General features: G+C 43.6%; 1 protein-coding gene across 2 annotated transcripts in view; it reads right to left on the bottom strand.

Moving 5' to 3' along the window:
• Glra1 (glycine receptor alpha 1) overlaps positions 1-20,569 on the bottom strand; it is a 79,939-nt gene that overhangs the window by 30,155 nt on the left and 29,215 nt on the right. For both annotated transcript variants that reach the window (XM_027938707.3, XM_027938708.3), the window contains exons 2-3: positions 14,362-14,489; positions 8,500-8,567 (exon numbers count right to left, since the gene is read on the bottom strand). In XM_027938707.3, coding sequence (XP_027794508.1) covers positions 8,500-8,567; positions 14,362-14,489 — 196 coding nt within the window. The remainder of the gene's footprint in view (positions 1-8,499; positions 8,568-14,361; positions 14,490-20,569) is intronic.

Raw genomic sequence — 20,569 nt, 5'->3', positions numbered from 1 at the left:
TCTTTCTCTGCATGCAGAGAGAAGCAGCCCTGCATGGACATAGTGAGAAGAGAGCTGTCTATAAGCCAGGAAGAGAGGACCTCACCAGAAACCAACCTTGATGGCACCTGGATCTTGGACTGGTAGCCTCCAGAATGGTGTCAAAGTAAATTTCTATTGTTTGGCATTTTGTTATGGTGGCCCAAGCGGACTAATGAACCCGTGCATCCTGCCTTTAATGGAAAATGTGAACTTGTGAGTTGATGTGGAAACGCAGTGCTGAGCCACTGCCCCGAGACAGTAGCCCTGGAGAGTCCTCTAGATCTGCAGCAGGCTTTGTAGGAGGGGTGAATCTTTGTTGTTTTAAGACACTGAGATTTGGGAGTTTATTTGTTTCTGTGAAAATGCTTAGCTTAAAGACCGAAATGGAACTCCATCCCTAGAGCCTCAACCACATTGAACCCATATAGAACCTTCATAAGTAGGGTGAAAAGAGCCCCGGATTGAAGAGAGAATAGCAAACAGATATAACCAACCAACCAGAAAGGCATTTCCCCATGTGTATGTGTTGGAGCCCTTGTGTGATTAGTTCCGTGGATAATAATGTTCTACATCTCTGCAGCAGTCACAGAATGCTTACATCCCCATTGCTCTGGGTAATCTATGCACCATTGTTAGAACAGGGTGCCTGGGGGACCCGAGCCTCATAGGTGGCGGCAGGGCTACAACTCAAACCCTGGTGCCGGGGTTTGGATCACTGTCTCCCAGGGCGCACAGGACGGCGCCTTCGAAAGCACACGTGTTCAGAGAAGCTGGCTTCTAGCTCTAGATCAGGATCCCTTTCTTCCACTCTCTTATGTATTCCTGCATGTACTTTTATCTACTTTATATTTAAAAAAATTTTTTTTAGTTGTTGATAGACCTTTATTTTATTTATTTATATTCAGTGCTGAGAATGTCTCCCACACGTGCCAGGCAAGTGCACGACCCCTGAGCCACAGACCCAGCCCATGGACTTGTACCTTCCTATTGGGAAGATTCAAAAAGAGCCCTGCGAAGGTCAGATGAAGGACAGGCCAAGTCAGGCTTCCCCGGGACGGGAATGGACCGAGGCCCTGTGGCTTTGCTGGCTGCCTCTCTCTGCTCTCAGGTCTGCTAGCTCCAGTGAACAGAGCCAAGCCCTGGGAGGCAGACACTTAGGCCTGGGGACTCCAGCCGTCTCGGGAGCTGCTCTGCATCCTGCTGCTCCTGGGAAGCAAACCCAGTCTGGAAAGTTTCTGACACTGGGACTATGTCCATGTGCACAGCCAGCTCTGTGTGGGTGGAGAGCCAGAGCCCAGGGCTGACCGCGGCACCTATTAGCTCTGGGTTCACGGGCAAGTTCAATCCTCTTTCCAGCCGCTTGTTTCTGTGTCTGTTCAAAGGAGCTCCCTTTCGCTTCTAATTCCCTATAATCGAAGGAGACAAGCAATGGCTGGGAAATCCCAAACATCCAGGAATCAGATATTTCTATTTGACCCCATGTGCTGGGGTCAGAGAGCTCTGATTTCAAATTCTACCTCTCCTATTCATTAGCTATGTATCTTTGGGTAAATAACCTAACCTTTCTGATCCTCAATTTTCTCTCTTATAAACTGGGTATATAACCTTCCCTACTTTCTGGGGGTAATTGTGAGGCAGAAATGAGGTGATATACACAGAATTGCTTCACACACTGCCTGACACAGGGTAGCATCTGAAATGTTCTTCGAGAACAAGCTGTTGTTTGTGTTGTTATATGAATACAGGTGCAGCATTGCTCTCCAAACACACTTTGAGTGACAGGTGAAAGGCCCCGGTGGGAAAGTGGTCCATAGGGGGTTGGTAGGGTCTTGGGGAGAAAGAAGATGAAGGGAGGAAAAACCTAGGCTACTGCAGAGAGCGTGGGGCCTGGCTTTCTGTCTCCCTGTTTCATGCCATGTGACCTTGCTCAAGGGACTATATCACATTAGCCATCAGATTCTCTCTGTAAAACTGGGCTAGATAGTTTCTAGAGCCTCCCCCCAGGTTTGAGATTCTAGGTGTTTTTTTTTTTTTTCTTCTAAATTATCTGCAAAGAAAATTTAACACATACAGATAATTAAGAAGCTAATGAAAAAATTCACAATATCACCAAAGGTGCAAGCTGGAAATGGCGCCCCTGCCCTGCCTTGGATTACCTTAATAAATAGGAGGGAGCAACGTGAACCGTGAACCTCTCCTTAGGAAGCTCTCACTGCCCGGCCTTCATTTCCTCTCTAAAGATGATTAATCTTCACCAAAGGGGCCATCTCCTCTGGGCTTCTTTTATTGGTCATCTCCATTATCAGTTGGTGTGTGAGCTGGCATAATCTGGGATTAGATTTATTTTCCTTCCCTTTTTTATTTTTCTTTTTTGTTCTTTTTTTTGGGGGGCGGGGCGGGTAGTACTGGGGATAGAAGGCAAGGGTGTTCTACCACTGAGCTACACTCCCCAGCCCTTTGTATTTCATTTTTGAGACAGAGTCTTGCTAAGTTGCTGAGGCTGGCCTCCGATTTGTGATCCTCCTGCCTCAGTCTTCTGAGTAGCTGGGATTACAGTTGTGTGTCACTGTACCCACTATGGATTTCCACTTTTCAGAACCCTTTGGTTTTTGCTTCTCTGTGATTTGTAGGTCTCTGGCCCCCGATTCCTTGAGTTCTTCGCTGTTATGGCAGTGTGGTAGAGAACACTTATCTATGGGTTCTGAACATCAGGTCTCATTCTTTCTTGGTCTCTAACTGCCTCTGTGATGTAATTTCTCCATGTTGGCTTCCTCAGCTGTAAAATGGGGTGTAAGCCAGGTCCACTTCACAGAGTGGTGTGAAGACCCAGCATTTGGTGAAGGAATCAAATGAGCAGACTTTCATTGCCTGTGTGTTCTGAGTCAGGCCCTGTGCTTAGCACTTTTCACACTGTCTCTTCTGACAACAGGTCACGAGATGAGGCCATCTCTATTTCCATTTTACAGTTGAGGAAGCTGACTTAGGTGGCCTTGCCCAAGGTCACAGTGCTGAGTCTTAGATTTTTGTGTGGGTCTTGAAGACAGTGCCTTGATCACTGTGCTATACTGTCACTCTAGAAAGTAAAAAGTGTGAGGTGGGAGGGAAAGGGAGAGAGAAGGGAAAATGCATGGAAATGGAAGGAGACCCTCAGAGGTATACAAAAGTACATACAAGAGGAAGTGAGGGGAAGGGGAAAAATAATACAAGGGGGACAAACGAATGTCAGTAAAGGGGGCAGAGAGAGAAGAGGGGAGGGGAGGGGAGGGGAGGGGAGGGGGGATAGTAGAGGATAGGAAAGACAGCAGAATACAACAGACACTAGTATGGCAATATGTAAATCAATGGATGTGTAACTGACGTGATTCTGCAATCTGTATATGGGGTAAAAATGGGAGCTCATAACCCACTTGAATCAAATTGTGAAATATGATATATCAAGAACTATGTAATGTTTTGAACAGCCAACAATAAAAAATTAAAAAAAAAAAAAAAAAAAAGAAGATCTTAGAAGATGGAAAAATATACCCTGTTCATGGATAGGCAGAACTAACATCATCAAAATGGCGATATTACCAAAAGTTCTCTATAGGTTTAATGCAATGCCAATCAAAATCCCAACGGCATTTCTTGTAGAAATAGAGAAAGCAATCATGAAATTCATATGGAAAAATAAAAGACCCAGAATAGCAAAAACAATGCTAAGCAGGAAGTGTGAATCAGGCGGTATAGCGATACCAGACTTCAAACTATATTACAGAGCAATAGTAACAAAAACAGCATGGTACTGGTACCAAAACAGGCGGGTGGACCAATGGTACAGAATAGAGGACACAGAAACCAATCCACAAAACTACAACTATCTTATATTTGATAAAGGGTCTAAAAGCATGCAATGGAGGAAGGATAGCATCTTCAACAAATGGTGCTGGGAAAACTGGAAATCCATATGCAACAAAATGAAACTGAATCCCTTTCTCTCGCCATGCACAAAAGTTAATTCAAAATGGATCAAGGAGCTTGATATCAAATCAGAGACGCGCCGTCTGATAGAAGAAAAAGTTGGCTACGATCTACAGTTGGTGGGGTCGGGCTCCAAATTCCTCAATAGGACACCCATAGCACAAAAGTTAATAACTAGAATCAACAAATGGGACTTACTCAAACTAAAAAGTTTTTTCTCAGCAAAAGATACAATAAGAGAGGTAAATAGAGAGCCTACAACCTGGGAACAAATCTTTACTCCTCACACTTCAGATAGAGCCCTAATATCCAGAGTATACAAAGAGCTCAAAAAATTAGACAATAAGAGAACAAACAACCCAATCAACAAATGGGCCAAGGACCTGAACAGACACTTCTCAGAGGAGGACATACAGTCAATCAACAAGTACATGAAAAAATGCTCACCATCTCTAGCAGTCAGAGAAATGCAAATCAAAACCACCCTAAGATACCATCTCACTCCAGTTAGATTGGCAGCCATTATGAAGTCAAACAACAACAAGTGCTGGCGAGGATGTGGGGAAAAGGGTACACTTGTACATTTCTGGTGGGACTGCAAATTGGTGCAGCCAATTTGGAAAGCAGTATGGAGATTTCTTGGAAAGCTGGGAATGGAGCCACCATTTGACCCAGCTATTCCCCTTCTCGGTCTATTCCCTAAAGACCTAAAAAGAGCATGCTACAGGGACACTGCTACATCGATGTTCATAGCAGCACAATTCACAATAGCTAGACTGTGGAACCAACCTAGATGCCCTTCAATGGATGAATGGATAAAAAAAATGTGGCATTTATACACAATGGAGTATTACTCTGCATTAAAAAATGACAAAATCATAGAATTTACAGGGAAATGGATGGCATTAGAGCAGATTATGCTAAGTGAAGCTAGCCAATCCCTAAAAAACAAATGTCAAATGTCTTCTTTGATATAAGGAGAGTAGCTAAGAACAGAGTAGGGTCGAAGAGCATGAGAAGAAGATTAACATTAAACAGGGATGAGAGGTGGGAGGGAAAGGGAGAGAGAAGGGAAAATGCATGGAAATGGAAGGAGACCCTCAGAGGTATACAAAAGTACATACAAGAGGAAGTGAGGGGAAGGGGAAAAATAATACAAGGGGGACAAACGAATGTCAGTAAAGGGGGCAGAGAGAGAAGAGGGGAGGGGAGGGGAGGGGAGGGGAGGGGAGGGGAGGGGAGGGGAGGGGGGATAGTAGAGGATAGGAAAGACAGCAGAATACAACAGACACTAGTATGGCAATATGTAAATCAATGGATGTGTAACTGATGTGATTCTGCAATCTGTATATGGGGTAAAAATGGGAGCTCATAACCCACTTGAATCAAATTGTGAAATATGATATATCAAGAACTATGTAATGTTTTGAACAGCTAACAATAAAAAAAAAAAAAAAAAAAAAAAAAAAAAAAAGAAAGTAAAAAGTGTCAAGAGGGAGGGGGTAGAAGACATGGGGGTAGGCAAGGGAGAAACCAAGGCTCAGAGAAGTCTAGGGATTGTTCATGATCACACAGCTAATTAGTGTAAGTGTTGGGGCTTCAGTGTCCAGAATCTCCACCACCACCATCATCATCGTCTTCGACATCGTCATTATCTTTAGCCAAAATATTTAGTAACATTCATAAAGCATTTACTGAGATGAATACTTTCCTGCATATGGTACACGTAATAACCCGATGAGGTCGGTGTGATAATCACCCCTGGGGTTTTACAGATGAGGAACTTGAGGCTTAAAGACATGAAGCAAATAAACTCCTTGCAGATGGAGAGTGAATTCAAATTCAGGTCTGTGACTCTACAGCAGGGGCTTTTAATCTCCACCCAGACAGAATAAGGATATGCTCTTATTCTTTCAGGAATCTGTAATAAGGAGATAAATCTGTTGGGTCATAAAAGGAAACCAGTGTGAGTAGGAGTGGGAGGGTGCTGTGCAGATACCTGCTCTGACCTCAAAGAGCCAGTCCCCTTACATAACCAGGCGGTCCAGACTGTGACTTGGTTTGCTAACCATCTACCATTGAGGAAGAAGAGTGCAAAGGTAATGGGTAGTGCAGGTGCCAACATGTTTCTGATTTGGGAGGAGAGGAAGGGAAGCAGAAGGGCTCCTTCACAGTTTTTGTGAGACAGTCTTTCAGGGGGTAGAAAAACTTGGCTCTTTGGCCTGGACACCTGGTGAAAAGCAGCCACAGTTATTCCTAGTTCACAGCTGCCCTTCGTGTACTGGGTCTTCTTGATCATATCCAGACAAGTCTCCTTGCAAAAGAATAAATTTGGGGACATCTGCTCCATGACCTACAGAGCCTAGTGATTTTTGCCAGTCTTTGACTAAAAATTTAAATCTAATCTTCATAAATGTTTTTAGGAGTGAATAATGGTTCGAACTCACAAACAATATATCCTATTTGCTTTATTTATTTAAAAATTATTAAGTGTCTATTATTGAACCCCTGAGCTAGATGCTAGGTGGCTCCAGGAAATGGAGAAGATTCTAGCCTGCAAAGAACTTACGTTATAGTCATAGGAGGGACAAAGAATACAGATGGGTACAGTGGCAAGTGCCGTTGAGGGAGTAGTAAAATGTGTCTTGACATAACAGAAGAGACCCAAGGCGTCTAAACCCACACACGCTTGCACACATGGGAAAGGGAAGGCGACCTGTGGAGGGACTTCTAAGCACAGTCTTGAAGGAGAATAGGAGTTGGCAAGGGAAAGAAGCTGAAGCAGGTGCTTTAGGCAGAGGCCTCAGGACATCAACTGAAGCCTGTGAACCCAAGAGAAGCCATCTGTGTGGCAAACGCTGAGCAATGGGCATAACTAGCGTGCGGTGGGCGAGAGAAGAGATGAAGCGGATCAGGATCACAAAGGGCCTCAAAGGCTTTGCAAGGAATTTGGGTTTAGAGCAGAAGCGGGTGGGCAGCCACCAGGAAGGCTTAAGCAAGGGACTGGGTGGCTAGATTTGTGTCTGAGAAATGCTGCTTTGTGGGATCGACTGGAGTGGGGCAAGAAGGCTTTGTAGGAATGTGCGCAAGCCATGACGGCCACTTGAACTGGAGAAGGGGCAGGTGGATGTGGAGAAATGGATGATTTCGAGAGCTCGGGGCAGCAGTATACTGCCGGGTTTCTGTTAGCGACTAAAAGGCTCAGGGGTCACTCCATTTGAACTGGGCTAACTGGGCTGCACGAAATAACCACACAAGAGACACAAATACCCTTTTCTTTGGGGTCGCTGTGACGGCTTCTCTGACCTTAAGGGTCTGCAGGAAGACAGAGAGCGAGAGCACTCGCTGACTCCTTTTATTGAGAAGCTATTCAAATGAGGCAAGGAGTCAGGTTTCAGGGGGCTGAGTCTATCTTCATGATGTCCACTGTCAGCAGGTTGACTGACACCTGGGTAGGCCACACCCAAGGGCACAGTAAGAGAAGGGGACACACACAAGGCACTTCCATGGAAGATTCTATCCTAAACAGGGCAAGGGGTTATATTACAAAGGAACAGGTGAGCGTAGCTCCACCCAAGGGCTGTAGCAAGACACACCCATGCATGAGACACCGACCCTCGACCCTCGAACCCAAGAAGGGTGGGGAATGCTCTGCCACGTTTCTGCGACTGAGCGCCTCAGCACCCAGCCAAAGAGTGTGACTCAGTCAAGTGCAAGGTTGGTCTCCCACAGTATGCATGGCAATTGGCTTCACTGGCTGCCTGTCTCTCTCTGCTCAGAGGGTTGATTTTTGGTCGCTCTGATTATTTTTTCACAGTCTAGATCATTCTGTTCACATGAGTACAATTGATTTATTTTTTATTTGTTTCCAAAGGTTGAGAAAAATGTTAGTCATTCGAATATATCTGTGATCATTAATGTAATATTCACTCCTTGTAGAGATTTGAAAAATACAGCAATACTGAAAGAATAAAATAAAAATTATCTGTAAGTCAGTGATTCGGAGACAATTGCTATTAACACCAATTTTTGCTTTATGGTCTTTTTTTTCTCGTATAATTGATCTATTTTAAGCTTTTATTGCAGAAAATTTTAAATACATTAACAAATGGAGCAAATTGCGCAGTTAACCCAACATATCATTTCAGCTTCTAGAACCAGAAGTCTTCTGCCATTCTGCAGTCAAATTTTAAACATATGACCAGGTTTTCACATTTTCTTGTAATCTAAAAATTTAGCTTGTTGAATAGTTTTGTTTTTTGTAATCCTAGATATTTGGCAAGTGTTAGCCCTGTTATTATCATTATTATTTTTTTATCCATTTTCATATGTTGTGTATATACCCACAGCTTTGAATAGGACAGTAAAAAACACTGGAGCCCTGTGGTTTACCACTGAGACCTGACAATAAAACACTGAGTCTCTACCTCCTTGGGGAAGATCAATACAGAGGATAACTATTTCCGGGAGAGACATATCCCCAGCGGGAAGTAGCAGCTTGTATTTTGACTCACTCACCATGGTCGTCTCAGCAATGGATCCGAAGCTGTTGATGAAAATGTTGCAGCTCACGTTCACGGGAGGACCTGCCAATCAAGAGAGATTCCTGCTTAGCCTCGGGCCATGGAGAAATCCACAGTATAGGACCTATTTCAGAACACTGACTTCAGGGACGGGTCCCCTTGGTGGAAGACCTCCTTACTTGCCTGCCACCCCACCCCCAAGCATGGGAGGGGTGGGGGGAGCCTCCATTTAACATCTCTATGCCAGACTTCCTTGTCCCCAGGTGAGCAGCAGGTATAGAACACCAGAGGCTGAGCTGAGATGTGCTTTCATTAACACAGGATGATTCATCATGCTGCCATATGGTTGAAATCCCTTCTCCAAACCCCACTGGCTGCCTCCTAATTTATGTCTGAAATGTATTTATGGCTCCAACATTTGGAGGCCATCTTGGGAATCGCAAGGAACAGCAAGTTCCTTGCCTTGAACTTATGAACTAAGAGTGACTGCCTGAAAGGGCGATGATAGGAATCACCAGTGGAGAATCCAGAGGGAATCTCAAGGAATGTCCACATCTTTGTTAAACACTTTCAAGGCAAGTTGTTTTTTTAATTTAATTTAATTTAATTTTTTTTAATCTTACAGCCAAAGATAGGAAAGAAATGGAGGAATATTCACTGCATTGGTATCTCCTTGTTGGAGAGCATTCTGTCTAGCTGGAGCCCAATTTCTTTCTTTTATCATATTTATATAGCAGTTACCATTTACCAAGCAATATAGCATTTGCTGCTGTGCTAAGTTTTACTAAAGATCATCTCATTGCATTCTCCCAACAACTTCATGAGAAGGAATGGGTATGTTACTTCTCTTGCTGATGGGGAGACAGAGGCTCTGAGAGGTTAAATTATTTGTCCATGGCCACCACTGCTAATCAATGGTTGAGCCAGGGTTTGAGTTCAGATTTGTCTCCTGCCAAAGGTGGTCATCGTAATGTCTACACTCTAAGAGAGATTTCAGGGGAAGGAAGAGGCATGCTCGAGTTACAGACACTGGCAGAATCCAGAATTTTAATCACTGGGCTTCCACATTTGCTGACAAGAGCACCAGTGTAAAATAATAAAAGAGAAATGCAAGACCTTGGGTATGGGTGATAAAAACAGCAGGAGTCGGGCTGGAGTTTGTAGCTAGAGAGCTTGCCTAGCATGTGTGAGGCACTGTGTTCTTGATTCTCAGCACTGCATGTAAATAAGTAAAATAAAGGTACATCAACAACTAAAAAAAAATTAAATAAAACAAAACAGCAAGAGTCTAGGTGAGAAAGGTTCTGAAGAGTGAGACAGGGAAGACTTTGTAACAGTGATGACCTTGAGCTGAACTTGAGGGTGGTTAGAGCTTCCATAATAGGTCATAATCCTTCACAGGATGATTGTAATTTGCAGTTTTTGAAAATTTTTTAAAGTCCAATTTCATATTGATCCCCATGAGGGACTGAGGTAGGCAGAAAAGAATCATTGTCCCCACTTCATTTATGAGCACAGAGTTTTAATAACGGCCTCAGTCTCATTTAGCTAAAAAGTAGTGGGGGTGAAACTTTGGACTTGAACCAAAGTTTGCTGATAGTGGAAAGAAGGAAGTAAATCTCTGTCTGTCCTCTGGTAATCAATCCATTCTGTTCTTCTTTAAAAGGTGCCCCAATTATTGTACCCAGACTTAGCCAAGATCTCCTTCTGTTCTGAGATCTTGGTGCATAGGAGGAGACTTAGGCTTGGGTTAGAATCCGGGTTCTTCCTCTGCAGGAGTGTCAGGGCCTATGGAATTTAGGCATAACTCCAAGCACTCATTGGCTGTTTGACCTCAGGAGTGCCCCTCCCATTTGACAGGCCTCAGTTTCCCTAGCCATCTGGAGAGAGAGTAGTTCTTGAACTAGGAAGCCATTCTCAGCCCCAGAGGGTTGGGATTATCTTAGGGAAGCTCTCCACTAAAAATTTCTCTGCTTCAAGATCCTTTTGAATTTCAGAGTTACAAAGTTTCAGGGCTGGAAGATTTCTTACAGGTTACCTCAACCTTTGCGTTTAAAACAAATGTGCAGACCAGACTCTAATGGGCAGTAGAATTACCCAGGAAACTTGTTAAATTGCAGAATTCCTGGCCCAACCCCACATTTGGTGATGCCAAATCTCTGGAGATGAGCCCTGAGGCTATTGTTCAATGAGTTTCCTGGGTGATGCTCATGTATAGCCAGGTTTGGGGACCAATGCAATACAGCAGCTCTCCTCTCAAGACTGATGCCTTGGAACCTCCAGCAGGGGGATGCTCAGTCTTGAGCCCTTTTCCTAGCTGGATAGCTCTCTGTGTTATTTTTCTCCCCCTTCGTTGAGTGGAAATGTGCCTCATTGTTACTTCCACTTAAACAAAAGCTTGTTTTTTTTTTTCTCCTTTGTTTAGCCTCAGACTTAGGTTTTTCTTTTCATTTAGCCTCATACCATTAAGATGCCCCAAAGAGTTACTGCCCATGGCTAGAAATGACATGCAGGGTTCCCACCCAGGCCCTGCAATTGTCTGGTACTGTGAAGCCCATATAAATTAGATCCTGATTTATGTGTGCAAGAGGGCGCCTGCCAAAAGGACCCCATGGGGAGGTGCGGTTCATTGACATAAATCTGAAATTAAATTATCTCAAGAAAATTACAATCAGGCTGCCTTTGGCAGCAGGATAATGTATATATTTCATTAAATATTAAAGTTTAATTTTGCTTTTGTGTGAGTGTTTGCATGGGGCTGTGCCCCTAATCCTGGGAGCCATCGTAATCCACGAATTCTTAGAAAAAGAGGCAGAACATCAGAGCTGGAAAGGCCTAGTCCTACTGGCTAATTTTACAGATGCTGAAAAACAGAGGCCCAGATACAGTGAATGATTTATTCAGGGTCACACGCATCATGTACATGGGGGGGGGGGAGGATTAGAGTCCAGTTCTAGTGCTTTATAGCTGCAGTATGATTTGCATTACCATTGGGCTCTGTGGACCATGCCTGTGGTTCCTGGCCACCCCTAGCTTTAAGAGCTGGGAAATTTCTGATGCCTTAAGGAAGCTGCCGAGTGATTTATCATTCTGCAGAGTTAAAAAAAAAAAAAAAGAATGCTGGCTTCTCCCTGTGTGTTGAGATGTTGGGGGCCTGACCTATGGCCTTTTCAGGAGCCCTGTGGTGTGTCTAATGCTTTGGGGAAACTTTTTTGTGCCTAAGTGGAAATGCAAAGGGGATTGTGGGGCTCAGTGGTGGGATATCGCTTCTTACCAGCTTTTTAACTCTCACCACAGGGAAAGTAGCAAACCCGTCCTTCAGTTCCTGAGGTGAGGCTCCAGGAAGCTGTACCTCACCTTGAGCGAGGAGGAGGGCCAAGGGGTTAGAGCCCATGTAGGGTTGAGAGAGGCCAAGGAGATTTATCTAGGTCTGTTGATTTTGGGTTCAAGTATTGTGAGTAAGATTCGCAGAATGGGCAGGGGAGGGGCCCTGATTCAGTGGTCTGGATAAAATAAAATGTTATTTCTTTTTTTTTTTCCTGTGGTGCTGGGGATTGGACCCAGGGCAAGTGCTCTACCAACTGAGCTATATCCCCAGCCATAAAATTTTTATTTCTTAAAAGTATTCCTGCTAAGTAAGTAAGTAAATAAATGAGTAAACAAGTGTTAGATAAAGAAGGGAATCATAGTAGCTGGATTAAGATCCTGGTCTTGACAGCATGGTTTGGGAAAGTCATTTAACAGCTCTAAGCCTTCACCTCGCCTATGTGCTGACTCATTGGGTCACTCACTCCTTTATGGAAAGTTTATTGAGGGCCTTTCCTGTGCCCGGATAAGTGACCCACCCTGGGCACACCCTCGTGGAACAAATGAAGGAATCTTTGTCAGGAGAGCAAGACCATGACCCCAGAGGATGAAGTTCTAAGAGAGTCCACCAGGGGGCGTGGTGGACTGGAATTCCTAAGAAACCGCTGGTGGTAAAGGATGGTACCTGGTGGGGAGGCTTATAACCCATTCTCCTTGGGTTTGGTTTAGTCAATGATATTTTTAAAGGTGGTGATTTAATTGTCAACTTAGAGAATATTGGATAAAACCCTAGATTTAAGTCTTATGTCAAGGCATGGCATCCCAGGGCCCACATTCCTTCCTGCCAGGAGCCACAGGCAGGAGTTAAAGAGAGGCCACCCTTCGATAAGCTTATGTCTTCTGATTTTTTTTTTCTCCTCATACTGTTTCATTCATGAGAAATTCTTGCCTGGCCCATCAGGGTATTTGAGATTGTGACCCTGGTGAAGGAACTGGGTCAACGGACTGGGTCAACTGTGCTATGCCGGCAACCTCAGGCCTGACTCACCCATCTTGTTAATGATGATGGAAAATATGGCCTCAGAGGCAAGGAGCAGGGGCAGGGGTAGTGTAGGAGTGTTAAGGTGAACAGAGTTGGGGTGGGGCAAGCACAAACCTGAGTGCATCTCATGGACTGTTTTCTATTTGCAGAGACTTGTGGATAGAGCCCTCTGAGAAGGGGACTCAGAGAACAGGGGGAACCTGAGCAAATATCAGAAAACCATTACAGCTGTCACATCCCTTGTTTGCTCTTGGATTGGAGCCCAGAGGAGCTGAGGAAGGGCATCCGGAATCAGGAGTTGGTTTGGAGGTTGACCTGCAGGTCCCTGGAGTAAGATTTTTGCAGGGTTGCTAGGAGGAAGGTCATTAAGACCCCCAGACTTGAAGGAGACAGTTTAAGGTGATTACACCTTCAAGGCCTCAGTAGACATAGAGAACTGTTCTCTTGTTATAGACATTGAGATCTCAAGGCCTATGAGAGCTCAGAGAACCTTCTCAGATCGCCTGGTCTAGAGTTTGCAATTTGACAAACCACAGGTGTATCTAGGTCGCAAACATGCTTCATTTGAATTGACATGTTTTAGATGTTAGGAAGTCTCACGTAGATCTTGATTTCTGGCTCTTCTCAGACTACTGGGTTCTTTAGTAACACGGGGCCAACATTCCTACAGGACCTGCAGTCTGGGACTTAGGGGAGGCCTCTCCATTCAGAGAAGACTGCACCTCATTTTGTCTATGGTCTGCACACCCCCTATTTTTTCCTTGGGAACCTTTCAGCAGATGAATTTGAGTTGGAAGACCTTTATCCAAAACAAACGGAAGTGGAACTGCTTGGGAAAAGGTGAGGTGGAATTGATGATTATGCCCTCTGCTTCTCCATTTTGGGGCACCTGATGATAACCCCAAAGCTCCACAAAGCATATGTTTTAAAAGCTGCAGGTGTTGCCAACCACATCTCCCAGAGAGAGGGAGTGGCTTATTCAAGAATAAATTTGTAGCTGGATGCAAGGGTACATATTTGTAATCCCAGCAGCTCTGGAGGTTGAGGCAGGAGGATTGCTAGTTCAAAGCCAGTCTCAGCAAAAGCGAGGTGCTAAGCAACTCAGTGAGACCCTGTCTCTAAATAAAATACAAAATAGGGCTGGGGATGTCGCTCAGTGGTTGAGTGCCCCTGAGTTCAATCCCTGGTACTCCCTCCGCCCCCAAAGAGTAAATTTGTGCCTAAGCCTAAACTAGAACATATTTTTCCACATTCTGTGTTTATCCTCTGTCTACACCAGAAGTAGCAAATAGATATTAATGTACTTATTGACTTCTAGTAGCCAGAAGTACGGTTGAGTCAGATTCTCTGAGGCTTTGTCTGGGCTTGGTGGGAGAGGAGACTGAATTGATTAGCAATGTCTGTCCTGGGTACAGAAAGAGTCATGGGATTTTACTATCTGCATAAATACCATGTTGTAATTTGGGAAAGCATTTTCTTATGGATCTGAAAGGAATTTTTTTTCTCTACCTTTAAAATTGGGCCTGATCCTGGCATCATATCCAGAAGTCCTGCCCATCAGCTTATCCAGGAAATCCGAGGGTGACATTGGCTTGGGCGCAGAGCGGGCAGCTTCAGCCTCCTTAGAAGCAGCAAGGCTAAGAAGAGCAAGAGAAAAGCAAAGGTTAACGGTGACCCTTTCTCATGTGGTGATCAGATCCCAGCTTTGTCCAGCCTGTGGAACCTCTGGAGTGTTCTAGCCCCAGGAACAGTCATATGGTCTCTAATGAAGGACGGCCCAGGCTAAATTGTTTACCCAACCCAAATATATAAACCACTGTGGCATTCTGGCAGGGAGCCAAGTGTCTGACTGATGCTGAGAAACTACCGACTTCTGTAAGGTGTCATCTCTGGGATTTGGAGGAAATCACGCTTGGCTACTGTGTTTCCCTAGGGGGTAAGATTGAAGGGTTAACCCTTTGACACCCTCTGCCTGGGTATCTGCCCTCTCATAGGTCCATGGAGCAGATAACTGAACGAACCTTGGACAGGGAATTATCCAGGCTCTCTCCCCAAGGTGTCTTTTTAGAATCAGTCACTGAGTTAAAAAAAGAAAAAAAAAAAGTTTCCAATGTCAAATGCATTTGGTAATACAAATCGAACCAGGCATCCTCACCTCAGGTCTACACAGAGCTTTTAACAAATTTATATGTGGGTGCTTCTGGGGCTACTATCTCATGCAACATGCATTTTAAAAAGTGCTTAATTGGAAAAGTTGAGACCCAGCTCACAGGAGAAACTAACATAGATTCCAGAGTCAATCCGTGGTCTTTGTCTCAAGAGTTGGGTACTTTGAACTCAAACTCCTGGGAATGCCTCACATGGTTTCTGTCCCCTACTCCCTCAGCAAAGCAGTTTCACATCCTCACAGTCTGAATCACTCATGTCTAGGAACAGTGACCTTTCACCTGACAACCTCTCAAAGGTGCACAGATTTCAATAAAGTCAAGATCGGAGGCTCCAGGTTGAAGAACAATCGTTGGGTTGCTTGGGCCACTGAACTTTCCTAATCCTGAAATGACCCCCAGGGCAGAGCCAGAGCCCGATGCAACCCAGAGCTCTGTGCTTGCGGGGCTGATGTGTTGGAGGGAGCGTGGGGAGAAAGGTGTGTCAGGGAGTTAAGTAGGACATGGCGGTCCCCAAGGATTCCTTTTCAACTTGTTCTTCACGCCAGCTCCCTTTCTGATCTCCTCAGTTGTAAGTGTTCAAGGGGTCTGCTCTAAAGGATGACTCACAAGTCTCTATTTCAACTCTGGGCTCTCCATTGAAGGCCTCTTTCCTCAGTTGCAAACACCTGCATGCCCTGTGCCTCAAGTCCACCTGTGACAGCCACAGTTTCCTTCCCAAACTTGCCCTTCCAGATCCCAGTTTCCCCAGAGGACACCAATGTATCCCTGTTCTCTAGGACTAGAAGACCCTCTCTTGTCCCCCTCTCCTGGCTCATCCCTCCTCTAGCAGGTCCTGTCAAGGCACAAGCCAGGTCACTTTGCAGCATCAGTATTTGTGCTTGTCTTACAAGAGTTGGAAATCGTGGTGGTTTTATTTATTATTTGTTCTCTTAACCCCCCACGGTGTCTACCGGGATGTCTCACACTTAATTGGTGCTCGGTAATTGCACGGTGAATGAATGAATGAATGAATACGATGCCACTTTAATCAAATATCCTGGCTAGTAGGAAGCGTTCATAAATATTTATATATGGATTAACGATTTAAAAATAATGACACTATTTTACACAGTCATGAAAATACTGACACCATCTGGTATTCTTTTGAGGATTCAGAAGGTATTCTAGGATTAGACAATCTGAAGATACCTTATGCATACCCTGAAGAGCTAGTTTTGATGGACAGGATGAGGGAAAGGTGCATTTTTCTATGTGTGTGACTATGGATGCAGGTGAATTTCTGAGATGTAGGTCTCTAGGTGACCTGGGTATGATGTGTGTCATGTGTACAAATGGATAGATGTGCAGTATGTGTGCTGGGGTTAGAGCATGCACAGGAGTGTTTGTGGCTGTGTGGTGGATTGTTACATAAATATGTGCAAAACTATGGATACCTGTGTTTGTGATAAGGGTGGCATTTCGTATGGGCATTTTTGTGTGTGTATGTGGGGTATACGGTATGAATATATAAAATGCCTTTGTAGATTTTGTATCTTCGGTGTGTTTGTTTTTGAATGTACTGTGAGATATAAGATAGCGCAGAAGAAGAAAACAGGTGATTTGAAATCAGTTCTACCTCAGTTATTAGTTAGGTGTGTTACCTGGGGAAAGCGAAGTAACCTCTCTGAACTTCAGTTTTCTCATCTATCACATTAGCTTCATACAAGGAGTATCTGAAATAGCACTGTAAATAATATCCAGGACAGTTCTTGGAACACAGGAGGCCCTCCATACAGTCTTCTTTATGGTGTGTGTGTGTGTGTGTGTGTGTGTGTGTGTGTATGTGAGGGCTTCTCCTCTCACACTGCTCCCAGGTGCACCATGGACCTGCATGGCTAAGCCCTCTCTCAGGCCCAGTGCTATCAGCACCACAGTTTCAGCCTTTCCCTATTCAGCAGGAGACTCCTGGCTACTCTGCAGCTCTGGGGAGTAAAGGGGTCCAGGCATACAGTGGGTGATGTGAGACTCTTCTGCTTCTGATTCTCCCCTAGAACCTCTTTCAGAGTGGCAGTTTGATAATCAGATTCGGGGACATAGCACTCCTCCCAGCAGCTACTAGAGCACAAGCCATCTCTTGGCTCTGAGGCCTCTTTCATAAGCCTGAATCCTATTAGGCGGTACAGTGGGAGAATGAATTCGTCCCCAATTATCCCAGACCATTTGCTATTAGCAAAACGTGCCATTTAATACTGGGATCCTCCACCACCGGCCGCCGAGTCCTCTAGTTATTCTAGCTCGCACGTCTGCAGCAAGGTATTTGCAGTCTAGTCACCTGGCCATTGGCTCACTGAAAATCCTGACGCTGAGGGGACTCTGAGAGATTAGATAACTGGCTCGGGTCGCACAGCACTTTCTTTCTTGATTTATTTTGGTACCAGGGATTGAACCCAGAAGTGCTTAACCACTGAGCCACATTCCCAGACCTTTCTTATATTTTATTTAGAGACAGGATCTCACTGAGTTCTTTAGGGCCTCACTGAGTAGCTGAGGCTGGCTTTGAACTCGAGATCCTCCTGCCTCAGCCTCCCGAGCAGCTGGGATTACAGGTGTGCGCCACGGCGCCCGGCCATACAGCACTTTAATGAGAGAAGGGATAAGAACTCAGATTTTCAAGAGCTGACTTATAGAAATGCTACATACGACATAAGGAAAGGCCTTTTGTAAATGGTGAAGACTGTAAATCAGGATAGCTGCTATGATTGTTATTTGTTTTTTAATCTTTCTTTTTTTTCCATATGTTTATTGGTGCACTGTAGCTGTAAATAATGGTGGGATTTGTTGTGTTGTTCCGTATTCATATATGCCACAATAAGACAATATGATCTGGCCAATATCATTCCCCAATATTTCCCCTTTCTCTTTCCTCCTCCTTCTTCCTGGACTCTTTCCTCAACTAATCTCCCTTCAATTTTCATGAGATTCCCCCCAAAACCTCTCTTTACCTTTTTCTTCTCTAGCTTCCCCATGAGAGAGAAGACATGAGACCCTCGACCTTCTGAGTTTGGCTTATTTCACTTAACGAAATGGTCTCAAATTCCATACATTTTCCAGCAAATGACATAATTTCATTCTTGTTTTTTCATGATTGACTAAAACTCCACTGTGTATTTGTACCACCTTCTCTTTATCCATTCCTCCAAGGATCAGATGGGTGGTTCTGTGGTTTGGCTATTGAGAATTGTGCTGCTCTAAAGATGGGTGTGCGTGTTATCACTGTAGTATGGTGACTTTAATTCTTCAGGATAAATACCAAGGAATGGCAAAGTTGGGTCTTATAGTAGTTCTATGCCTGGCCTTTTGAGGAAATTTTATACTGATTTCCATAGTGGTTGTACTAATTTACAACTCCACCAAGAGTGTAGAAGTGTACCTTTTCCTCCACATTCTTTTTTAAATTTGTTTTAATTAGTTACACATGACAGTACAATGATCTTGACATAACATACATTTGAATCAGATGGGGTATAATTTCTCCTCCAGATTCTTTCCAGCATTTATTACTATGTTTTAAAATTTGTTCTTTTTAGTTATACATGACACTAGAATATATTTTGACATATTATATATACATGGAGTGTAACTTCCCATTCTTGTGGTTGTACATGATGTGGAGTTACACTGGTCGTGTGTTCATATATGAACATAGAAAACTTAGGTCTGATTTAGCCTACTGTCTTTCCCATTTCCATCCCCTCTCCCTTTCCCCTATTCGGCCCTGTCCAATCCAGTGAAACCCTCCCCCTGACCTCCAGCCTCTTGTGGGTCAGCATCTGCATATCAGAGAGAACATTAGGCCTTTGGTTTTTGGGGATTGGCTTATTTTACTTAGCCTAATAGTCTCCAGTTCAATCCATTTACCAGTAAGCACTATAATTTCATTCTTCATCACTGAGTAGTACTCCATTGAGTATGTGTACCACATTTTCTTTATCTATTCATCTATTGAAGGGTACCTAGGTTGGTTCCATAGCTTAGCTATTGTGAATTGAGCTGTTACAAACATTGATGTGGCCGTGTCACCACAGTATGCTGAGTTTAAGCCCTTTGGGTGTATATATTGAGAAGTGGAATAACTGGGTCAAGGGTGGTTCCATTCCAAGATTCTCCATCTTTCTTTCCAGAGTGGTTACACCAATTTGCAGTCCCACCAGAAATGTATTCCTACATCCTCACCAACATTTATTGTTATTTGTATTCTTGATAATTGCCATTCTGACTGGAGTGAGATGAAATCTCAGTGTAGTTTTAATTTGCATTTCCCTAATTGCTAGAGATGTTGAACATATTTTCATATATTTGTTGACCATTTGTATTTTTTCTTTTCAAAAGTGAGGGGATTGGGATGATCTCCTAAGAGTCCTTTTCAAAAAAGTCTGTTCAGTTCATTTTCCCATTTATTAGTTAGGTTCTAAGTTGGGTTTTTGTTTTTTTTTTTTTTTTTGAGTTCTTTGTATATTCTGAATATGAATCCTCTGTCAGAAGAGTAGCTAGCAAAGGTTTTCTCCTATTCTGTAAGTTCTCTCTTCACATCCTAATTGTTTCCTTTGCTGTGCAGAAGCTTTCAACTTGATGCCATCCCATTTATTAACTCTTGGCATTATTTCCTGAGCTTTAGGAGTCCCTATCGAGAAAGTCATTGTGTACACCTATATATTGGAGAGTTGACCCTATGTTTTCTTCTAGGAGTTGTATAGTTTCTGATCTAAGTCCTAGGTCTTCGATCCATTTTTAATTGACTTTTATGCAGGGTGAGAGATAAGGATCTAGTTTCATTCTTCTACATATGGATAACCAATTTTCCCACCACCATTTCTTAAAAAGGCTGTCTTTTCTTCAATGTATGTTTTTGGCACTTTTGTCACAGATCAGATGACTGTATCTGTTGTTATTTGTTGTTGAAGCTTGTTAGATCCTGTTGTATCCAAGAACATCAAAACACACGTCTGACTTCTAGTGATCCCGGCACGCACAGCTTTGACTGACAACACTTAAAAATGGAGAAGATACAATCGCCAGATACCAAAGGATCTTTTGTTCAGAGATTCACAGCAGAATTCTTTGAAATTTTGAGATTCTCTGGTCCAGTCTTTCCCATATATCATTTACCAGTGGTTTTCCGTGATCGTTTTATAACTCATGTTCTGTTTGTGTACCACCTCTACTATTTACTTCACTTAAAAAAAATTAAATGGTCTCACTTCTGTTAAACGTACACTCTTTCTTTGTAAAAAAGGAAACTACATTTTACTATTCAGAAGTGGAAAACTTGTGTCACTTCCTGTTATAGAAGATAACAATAATAGCAAGTGTCATGAGAATAGGCAAAAAGAGAAGCATTTAAGATGCTGGGCTGTTGCTGCCTCTTGTCAGAGTCCTGAATCTGCGGGCTGCTCAAAGGAAGATCAGCAGTGTTCGAAGGCGTTAGAGACGTACTAACACCTCACTGAGACTTGTTTAGATGCAATGATGGTTAAGAGGATGGGTTCAATAATAACTCAATGTTATTTGTG

This window comes from Marmota flaviventris, chromosome 5 (genome assembly GCF_047511675.1).
Source record: "Marmota flaviventris isolate mMarFla1 chromosome 5, mMarFla1.hap1, whole genome shotgun sequence".
Classification (NCBI taxonomy): domain Eukaryota; kingdom Metazoa; phylum Chordata; class Mammalia; order Rodentia; family Sciuridae; genus Marmota; species Marmota flaviventris.
This window is presented reverse-complemented; position numbering and strand designations above follow the sequence as displayed.